The 9,870-nt window shown below is 44.0% G+C and overlaps 1 protein-coding gene across 2 annotated transcripts in view; it reads left to right on the top strand.

Moving 5' to 3' along the window:
- The first annotated feature begins 995 nt into the window (after positions 1-995).
- CHN1 (chimerin 1) overlaps positions 996-9,870 on the top strand; it is a 90,917-nt gene continuing 82,042 nt past the window's right edge. The window contains exon 1 of one of the 2 annotated variants that reach the window (XM_035134957.3): positions 996-1,444. In XM_035134957.3, coding sequence (XP_034990848.1) covers positions 1,426-1,444 — 19 coding nt within the window. In that variant the 5' untranslated portion in view covers positions 996-1,425. The remainder of the gene's footprint in view (positions 1,445-9,870) is intronic. The other variant, XM_088660232.1, reaches the window with a different exon arrangement.

Genomic DNA, 9,870 nt, shown 5'->3' with positions numbered 1-9,870 from the left:
TTTCTGTAGTGGCTCCCCATTTGCAGAATGCTCACCTGGTGCCTTCACTACCTATCTTTTGACAGCAGGCAAAAACGTTCAACCAGGCCTTTGGCAGTGCCATAGCTACAGGGGAGCTAGCTGGGTTTGGGGGTTTTTTTGCCCTGGGTGAAGCCTCCAGAGGCCTGCCATTGAGGTTCCCAGCCTGCATATGCACAGATGTTTGTGAGTGGGTATCAAACTGGGTCTTTGACCTGGTTAAAATAAAGCCTAGTTTCGCCCCTGCCTTTTGGCTGATAAGCACCCCATGGTTTCTTTAAATATGGGATGAGGTGGGGCAATCGGTTTGTTTTTGTTTTATTATGTCTTTTGTATTCTTGTTTTGCATTGTTTCCTATTGCAAACTGCCTTAGGATATTCGGATGAAGGGAGGCATACAAATTTATTAAACAATAATGATAATAACGTAGAACTGTTTGTGTTTAGTAGCCATGCTGAGGCCATGGGTGTAGCCAGGAATTTTTTGGGGGGATGGGGAGAACCTCAGTTAGTTAAGTATTTTTTTTTCTTTACTTCATTTTTTTGGGTTGGGGGGGGCAGCTGCCCCCTCTGCCTACCCCCCTTCCTGAAGCATCCTTTTTTGAGTAGCCACCCTTGCAAAGCATCTTTGAGGAATGGTCCACAGTCTCAGGTGACCTTAGAATTCTCACCTGCGCTCAGAAACAAGGAAACCCGCGCGCGCTCCCTTTTTAAGGATGCGCTTTTGGAGACGGGGTGCCTGCGTTTTTATTTGGAGAAGGAGCAGGGCCCTTTCTCAAAGCACCTCCACCCTCATTTCTAGAGGGGTGCTGGCTGCTGAGTCTGACCCCTTCCTCCCATGCCCCGTCTTGTCAAGGCCTCTTGTTGCCTCTCGCGGGGTGGAGATGGAGGGGCCCAGGAGACGGGAGGTGGCGGCGCGTGAACCTCCCGTTGCCATGGGAACTCACGCCGGGCTCGGCAACGCCGCGGAGGAGCCAGGAGGGAGGGGAAGGATCTGGTCATGTGGCGAAACAAGATGGCTACCGGAGCCTGAAGGGCTGCAGCCTGAGGTGGCCAAAGCGGGCGGCGCGCGCTTCTTCCTGCAAAAGGAGCAAGAGTCCTTCCTCGGCGGGGCTCCTTAAGTTTCCTGGCGGCGCCGCTGCCCGCCACACACCCTACTCTTACCAGCCATTCCTCTCCAGGGTTGAGAGATAAATGCATTCCTCTCTGGGGCAAGTGGCTCCTTGGGCAACAATGCAATAACTTTTTATTGCAGCCTCGGCGCCCTTTGTGTGTGTGTCCCCCTTCGCACACACCGTCTGCATTTTGCGCGCGCCGCCGCGGACGGGAGAGCTTGCAGAGCCCAATGTCCAGCCCAGCCCTCCTGAGCAGCCCCGACGTGATCCTGCGACTTGTAGCACCTTCGCAATGGCTCTTACCTTGTTTGGTGAGTAAGATCTCTCGTTCGGCATCCAGCTCCTCTCCACCCCACCCCACCGCCTTGTCAGTTATGGATTTCAGAGGTGTGAGCCCCCTGGTTGCCCCCCTTCTCTCTCTCTCTCTCTCTCTCTCTCTCTCTCTCTCTCTCTCTCTCTCTCTCTCTCTCTCTCTCTCTCTCTCTCTCTCTCTCTCTCTCTCTCTCTCTCTCTCTCTTATTTTTATTTTTTCAGGAATGCCAGAGAGAGAGAGAGAGAGAGAGAGAGAGAGAGAGAGAGAGAGAGTATCTATCTATCTAAAGGCATGGAAACATTAAAAAGAAATCCAAAATCTGTACCTTTGAGCGGTCTAATAAGGATATTGCTCTGTGTGGATTTGTGATTTATTAATTTTTTTTGTTTTAGCTTCTCTCTGGAAGTTCTCACCAAGAGGGACTGGATTTTATTTATTTTTTGGTATAGAACATATTTCCATTTCCTCCTAAACAGATTATATATCTATATACACACACACATACCGGTATATATATTGCACATCAGAAGCTTTGAGCATCTTCATAGAATTTGCTGAACATTTTCAAGAGAGACTATACATCCAAGAAATGAAATGTCCTTTTTTAAAAAATAAAAAAGAGCTTTCAGTTGATATTTGATTTTAGCTGTAGGCGCTGTTTCTGGTAAATAAAGCAATAAAATGGCAGAGTTTTATATGCTGGCATATTAATAAACTGATTATTAAACTTAATTATGCACATTCCTAACGTAATAATTAAAAATGGCTTTGCTACAGTGAAGGAAGCAAAATATAATCTCGATATTAACATATCATTTGTGGAAGCAAATTTCATTACATAAATAACTCATAGCTGCTACTTAACTTGAGAAGTGCTTTCTACTGACTAATTTTGCATAATTAGAATTTATGCATAATGTGTTTCCACATAATCTTATAGAGATGGTGTTTACTTCTCATATTTAGAATCAGATTTTTGCTGAGTGTCTGACACTTCTGGTAATGCAAAGTTTGTTAAGACTCAGCATTGCTTTCTTGGGCTTCTCTCCTCATGTTATTATAGCTGCTGCATTTTTATCCCTACAATTTAGTGTGCTCTTTATATTTTGTGAAAGTTATTCAGGGGAGACTTGGTGGATTCCTAATTTATTTATCTACAGAGCTATTTCTTGATATGTACAGAATGTATGAAATTATACTTTAGGTTACCCAAGTCTACCTGTAATGGAGAACTATCCAGCCAAATTACTCACATTGCAGTTCTCCCTTAGGTCTTTCATTGATCCTCCATCTGTGCTGATTAATGACTAAAATGAGATTACTTGTAGCTGAAGAAATCTTATGAAAGCCTTGCATAGCTAGTGAGAGACTAGTTGCCCATCATTTTTCTCTTTCTTCCCCTCTCCATTCTCCTGATAATTGCTGCCTCTTCTCAACCCATGAGCGCAGGTGAAGCGGCAGCAGCAGCAGCAGCTGAGGTCACCAGCACAATGAAAATACTGTATCAAGATTAGTTCATAGTCTCTGCAGCTCTGCAGAAACCAGAAGACAGCCAATATAAAAGGCTGTGAAACACCGATGCTTTGCAGGTGTGTAAAACACTGTTTCAAACCTGGACCATAGTTTTGTGAATTACCAACTTTGGGGATTTAACCTTTAATGAGCAAATCACAGACACACTCAAAAAGCCCAGTCACTTGCAGCAACTCTTATAAAATCCTGGTATTCATTATATAATGATGATGATGATGTAGTAGTAGTACAATTCTACATTCTCCAGATGTCAGAGACAGCTACAAACCTCTTATTGATGTGCTGCTTCTCTTGGATGTTCTTTTGCTACTTTTAAAGCATATTTCTGAGTAGTTGGTAAAATTATTTGTGTGGTTAGCAGATGTTGCTTCTCTCTCCCTCTGTCTATCCATAGATAGATAGATAGATAGATAGATAGATAGATGATAGATAGATAGATCTTGCATTTAGTGCCCTTTTAACGTAATATTCTATTATTAAAACACCAGCTGTGTTCTGCATCAGTCCTGTGATGAGTACTAAACAAATGAACAGAAGCATTGCCAAAGAGACACTATTGTCCCTTGAAGAAACTATTGTGCAAGATCTACGAGTTAGCAGCACATTATCAAAAGAGTTTCTCTTTAGTCATTCCATAACCAAATCACGGGAGGGAGGAGGGACAGTGCAGGTTCACTCTGTACAGGCCCCCTCCGCAAGACTGTCCCTGTGTTGGAGGCATTTTTGCAGCAGGGCAGCCTGCTGAGTGCATGTAGATTCTCCCTGTGAGCTTGAGCCCTGAGTGCTCAATGGGGACAGCTGCCCTAGCCACATTCAATAGGCTGCTCCACTACACACAACACATGGAGAGCTTTGATGTAAGGCCAGCACAGGGGAATAAATATATATGGTCCTTCTCTCCTCCACATGTTTATCTGCATCTAAAGAGGGCCACTGTGTCATATATAAAACACAAAATTGGCTGTGGTGGGGAGAAACAAGCTAGTGCAGGCATCCCCAAACTTCGGCCCTCCAGATGTTTTGGACTACAATTCCCATCTTCCCTGACCACTGGTCCTGCTAGCTAGGGATCATGGGAGTTGTAGGCCAAAACATCTGGAGGGCCACAGTTTGGGGATGCCTGAGCTAGTGCTTTTCTCAGCAGTAGTAATGTTTAATATTCTTAAAATATTAAATTCTTAAAATATCAGCTTTGGTGATTTTCCAGCTGCATCCCTATCTAGAGAAAGTGAACATTTCTTCTTCTTCTATTGTTGTTGTTGTTGTTGTTGTTGTTGTTGTTATATACTGCCCTATACTTGCAGGTCTCAGGGCAGTTACAACATAAAATCACAATGTAAAAGCGCAAAATACAGAAATCAAAATTAAAAACAGAAACAATCCAGTAACCCCTACCCCACCCCTCAACACATTTATAAAGGGCATTGGATGTCAGTCGGCCAAAGGCCTGGTTAAAGAGGAATGTTGTTGCCTGGTGCCTAAAGGTGTATAATATACAATGATTCATGCCCTGGTTACATCTAGACATGACTACTATAATACACTGTACATGCAGGGCTATCTTTAAAGGAGATTTGGAAGCTTCACGTGGTACAGACTGCTACCAACCAGTAGCTTTCTAGATGTTCAGGGCATATAACACCCTTCCTTTTCTGGCTACACTGGTTGTCAGTTGCCTATGCAGCAGCGTGCAGAAAAGATGATAGTGCTTGAGACCTTTCCTGGTACCCACAGCCCTTGGCCCCTTACGTGTTGTTGAACTGGGATGAGAGTTCAGCAATTAGAGAGGGTTCATGCGTTCCCCTGCTGTAAAACATTGGAATGGTTCATAACACAATATTCTTTTCTTTTCTTTTTAAAGAGAAAACAGCCATCCATATCTGTTTGTACCTCTGGGCTCCACACACTTGCAAGCCACTGCTATGTACCTTCAAAAGCTGATCGTCCTCTCTGACACAAATTCGATGGGTGTGCTTTATTGCTCATTGCAGGGTGGGAGGTTTTTATAGCTACAAAAAAACAGAAAGAGAAAGGTCAGATACAGAGTTAATGATCAACTATTTTTTATTTTCATCCCTTCTGTTCTGTGTTAGGAAAGACCTGCTTCTTCCTGTTGTTGTTTTAAAAAAGAATACTTCAATTTCCAAGTGGAGCATCACGTTTTTAAAATGTCCCCTTGCATTTAAAAACAAATGCTGACAAGTGGTAAATTAGCACAACAGACAGCTGGGAACCATTGTCCTCCTTACACTTGTTTTCTTTTTGCAGGAATTTTTTTTATTATTGCAAGGGAGCATTAAGACATGTTTCTGCCTGTCTTCAATAGTATAGTAATTGAGCTATCAGTTAAAATGGTCATGTACAGTGGCACCGGGGGGGGGGCAGAGAGCAGGCGGGGGCGTGGCTGGCATGTGTCCTGGGGGCATGGCATGCGTCCTGGGGGCCTGACACCCAGCGCGGGGGGGCAGCGATCGCACCCCGCCAGAATCGCGCTGCCGGGGGCAGTGCGCTCCCCCTGCACCCCTCTTCCTCCGCCAGTGGTCTTGTGAACCCGTCACCAGCAAGTCAATGTAAGCTATGCAATTGCAAGCTATGCAATTAAAACCTGTGTGTGCTGGATAGCTGGATATTTTGATTTCTGTTTTTAAGCAATAAAAATGAACAAAAAGATGAGTGCATTGCAGGAAAGCAAGAAATCTTCCTCTTTTCTGTGCCCTCACCCTACTCCGCTCCAGCCTCTTTCCCCAGGGGGTCGTAAGGTCTGTGCCATTTGAAAAGTGTTTCTGGCCTTGAGAATCAAATGGTTCTCTTCACCTGGTGCAGTGAAACTCTTTATCTAATTTTAAAAATCTAATGAAGCAAATAAAGACAGTAACCTTGAGAGGGTCTTATTCTTTTTGCTGGCAGTGCACTCTCTCGACTAAAATGGAAGAGGAAGCCTGCTTGGAAACTCAGGAAGCAAAATGGACCTGTTAGCTGGTAAATTGGTTTCAGCAGATAAAATAATTTGAGTATCTTGAGGCTGAGGCTCATACCCGATGATGAAAAATTTCAGTACTTGCTTGATCAATTTGGTGTGTTGGGGGAAAAGTAGTAAACACAGTTGCTGAGGTCAGGATAAGACAGTGCTAAGAATATTGGAGCACATGCTAATCTCTCATTGCCTACAATTTTCTCTTCAATGTGTCCCCTGATGTCACCTTCCCTTACCCAGGGGTCTGACCCTAGAATCAAGCCTGCTGGTAGAAGAATGTCCTGTGTTGGACGACTGGTAGTGAAGACCCCACATTTCCCACTTTTGTGCATGTGATATTATTGCCAGACCCACATTTAAAGAGACTTTGGCTCTTATTCTGGCTACTTCGTCCATTCTCCCTTGGAAAAGTAAACTGAAGCATTGGGTGCTCATCATTTTGAGTTAACCTATTGGCCGCAGACACTATGTCAGCTTTCTTAAGGGCTGAGGAATTGTAAACCATGTGCACAACCAGAGAGTCTCCTTGTGAATCAAGCTGCTGTGGTCACAAGCTTGCTAAAGAAGCCACATCCTTAAATCACAAATGGCTTTTGTGATTTCTAATGGAAGAGTGTGTGTTTGCTTCTCTGGGCCAGAATGTTTCTCTGTAACTGCAGTTCTAACCCACAAGAGATTCAGCCTTAAAGTGGCAAAGGAGGACAAAAACTGACTGCACATTGGGCTGAACAACTTGACATATTCCAGAAATGCCCCTTTTGCTCCCTTGGTTAATTCTTTTTATTTAATGCAGGAGCAAATTAAATGTGGCATTAAGTGTGGCATTTAATGTGCAGGGTTTAAAAAAAAGTAAATGCAACTGGCTGGAGAGGAGGTTGCTGATAAATTTCAGGCTCCCATCAGACAAGGGGGCTTTAGCCATTTTGTCGCCTGTTGCAACCCTGAGGGGGGAAATGCTATTTGCATTGATAGGATTGGGAATGTTCACTCAAAGCAAAGAGCAGTTTCAGAATCAGTGAAGAGTTCAGGTTGAATCTGGTAACTAACTTAGGATCTTATTGGTCCTGATGGGTGCTTTTTGTTTTGTTTTTAAGGGAGCAATATGACACAAATAGCTTAGGATGAACTATGTAAGGCTTTGTTGGAATTGGAGAGGCAAGCTGTATGGAACTGTAGCCCAACAGATCTTTTTGATGACAAAAAAGTTGCTTCTGGAGAAACTGCTTGAGAGCAGGGAGGGAATCATTAACCCTTCTCAGGGCTGTCTTAAGCGCCCCTGGCGCCGTGGTGCAGCGGATCCCTCCGGCGTCCCCCGCCCCGTTTCCCAGCGCGGTGGGCAGGTGCAGCGCAGCTGCCACAGGCGCTGCTGCGCGGCGGGCGGTCAGGCACAGCGGGGGTGCCGTGGGCGCAGCTGCGCGGTGGATCGGCCGACCAGCGGGCAGGCGCAGTCGCGGCGCCCCCCCTGGTGGGCCGGCGCCGTAGTGCCCTGCGCCACCCAGCCTGGCCGTAGGGCCAGCCCTGACCCTTCCCCTACCTTCCTGTTCTCTGTTCCATTTTGCCTCCAGGGGGCTATCTCCCCATTTCAAATACAATTCCCCTAAAATTTAACCTCTAGGTTCTGCTAAATGCTGAGTCCATTAGCATTTTAGATATTGCAAGCAGATGTATCGGTTGAGTCCATTTGCATTAGTAGATCCATAGAAAGGTGGGGGGGCACTTTTTGTTTTGTTTTTTAAAAAGTCATGTCCTTAAACGCAGTGATTTGGTGTCTTGTAACCCTTAAGCATGCCAGCTGTATGTTCAGAGCTGCAGAAATGGTGGAAGGGAGAGTTAATTGTATGACAGGCTGCAATACCCTGTTTCTCATATTTTAAGACATACCCATAAAATAAGCCATAGTAGGATTTTTAAGCATTCAAGGAATATAAGCCATACCCCGAAAATAAGACATAGTGATAGGCGCAGCAGCAATGCCGGCCGCGGCAGGAGGAGGAGGGAAAAAATAAGACATCCCTTGAAAATCAGCCATAGTGTGTTTTTTTGAGGAAAAAATAAATATAAGACGTGTCTTATAATATGAGAAACACGGTACATACAACAGAAAAGGCCGTCCACAATGTGGACCCTGTTTGTAGAGTCTGTCACATTCCACAATACTTTTAACTGTACCAAATTCTATGCAGGGTTGGGAAAATATAAAAACAAAACTCAAATGCACCTACTTTGTGCATGTCCCATTACCACTTCCACCCTGCAGTGGACGAAATTACTTGGTGGTGGAATTAGCATCCGAAACCATTGGGTATAGGGCAGTACAGTCGTACCTTGCGGTACGAACGCCGCAAGCCTGAAAGTGAGTGTTCCGGTTTGCGAACATTCTTTGGTACCCAAACGTCCAACAGGGCTTCCACAGCTTCTGATTGGCTGCAGGAGCTTCCTGCAGCCAATCAGTAGCAGCGCTTTGGTTTCTGAATGTTTTGGAAGTCAAACGGACTTCTGAAATGGATTCCATTCGACTTCCAAGGTACGACTGTACAGTCTTCTATAGCGAAACACCTTTGTTAAAAAAACATACTTCTATTTCAGAATTCCAACCTTAAAATCCTGTATCTTCAGGAATCTAGAAATAAACCTGAATCAAAACCCTATCTAATGAGAAATAGGCATTTATTTCTTGCAAAATACACTCCTGCCCGCAAACCTTTTGAAACCAATAACAAGTAAAATAAATAAACTTTCCAAAAAGCATTGCATAATTTTTAACTGGTTCTCAGCATAATAGTGAAATTTGTTGTGCAGCTGCTCCACCTTGTGGCCAATGAATCTACAGTGAATGGAGAAAGCAGCCGGCAGCCTTGACTTGTGGGCAGAGTATTTGTATCTTGCATCAAACGTGTCTGTTGGGTACGCATCTCCTGAACATTGCACTGTGTGTAATATTTAAAGGCCGTGTAAGAGCCAAGTGCTACATTTTTGTTTTTGAAATGAACACCATTTGCCTTGCAGTGGATGTGCTACTATTTGTAGTAGAGAATACCCCTGTATGATTTAACTGAACTAGATCCTTATCAAGTGTGGGGTGCTGCATGTATACCCCTAAACACCAGAAACATGATAACAGGGAAATGCCATAGCTTAATTCATACTTTGCATACAGGAAGTCACAGACTCAATGACTGACCCCCCTGGGTAAGGCTGGGAAAGACTCCTAGTTGAAACCCTGGAGAGCTTGAGGTGTCAACGAAGCCATTTAATAATGGCTTATTAGAATGATGGAGAATGCAAAACTGGCAAAGCTAACAGCAAAAAAAGAGATGAGAGATCAAAATGATGAACCATTCTTTGAGAATTGGAAACCTTTTGAAGAATATCTAAAGAACTATTAAAATTGCATGAAATTGCGAGCAGGATTTGAAGTATGAGCAACAGTAGAAATACATTAAAGTTAATAATTTTTTAGGGTGTGTATATGGAGTGTTATCAGTTAAAATATGCAGCATTAAAGGATAAACATAAAACATAAAACATCATGGAAGGCGGATGGGAAGTCAATGGATAAATTAAATGTCTTGTAAACTTTTGAAAACTTTTTTTTAAAAGAAAGAAAGAAAGAAAAAGAAACCCCAAAGAACTGCTTTCCCAGGAACTCAACTCAATGGGACCATGGTCTTGCCTGGTCTAAGGCAGCTTCCTGGGTTCCCTCTTACATGACATTCTTGAAGGATCCAGGTTTCCAATGGCATCTGCCTCCATGTGAGTTGTGTAAGGCCCACTGTATATTGCCGTGGGGATTGTTACACGAAGGAGTTTCTATACATCCCAGGGGGGTTTTGTTGCTTCCCAAGGGTTCAGTCCTTCTTTCGCCCCAGGGCTCTCTTGCATTTTAAAAACCTGGCCTCTTGCCTCTTAAAACTCAC

This window comes from Zootoca vivipara, chromosome 1 (genome assembly GCF_965207765.1).
Source record: "Zootoca vivipara chromosome 1, rZooViv2.hap1.1, whole genome shotgun sequence".
Taxonomy (NCBI): Eukaryota; Metazoa; Chordata; class Lepidosauria; order Squamata; family Lacertidae; genus Zootoca; species Zootoca vivipara.
This window is presented reverse-complemented; position numbering and strand designations above follow the sequence as displayed.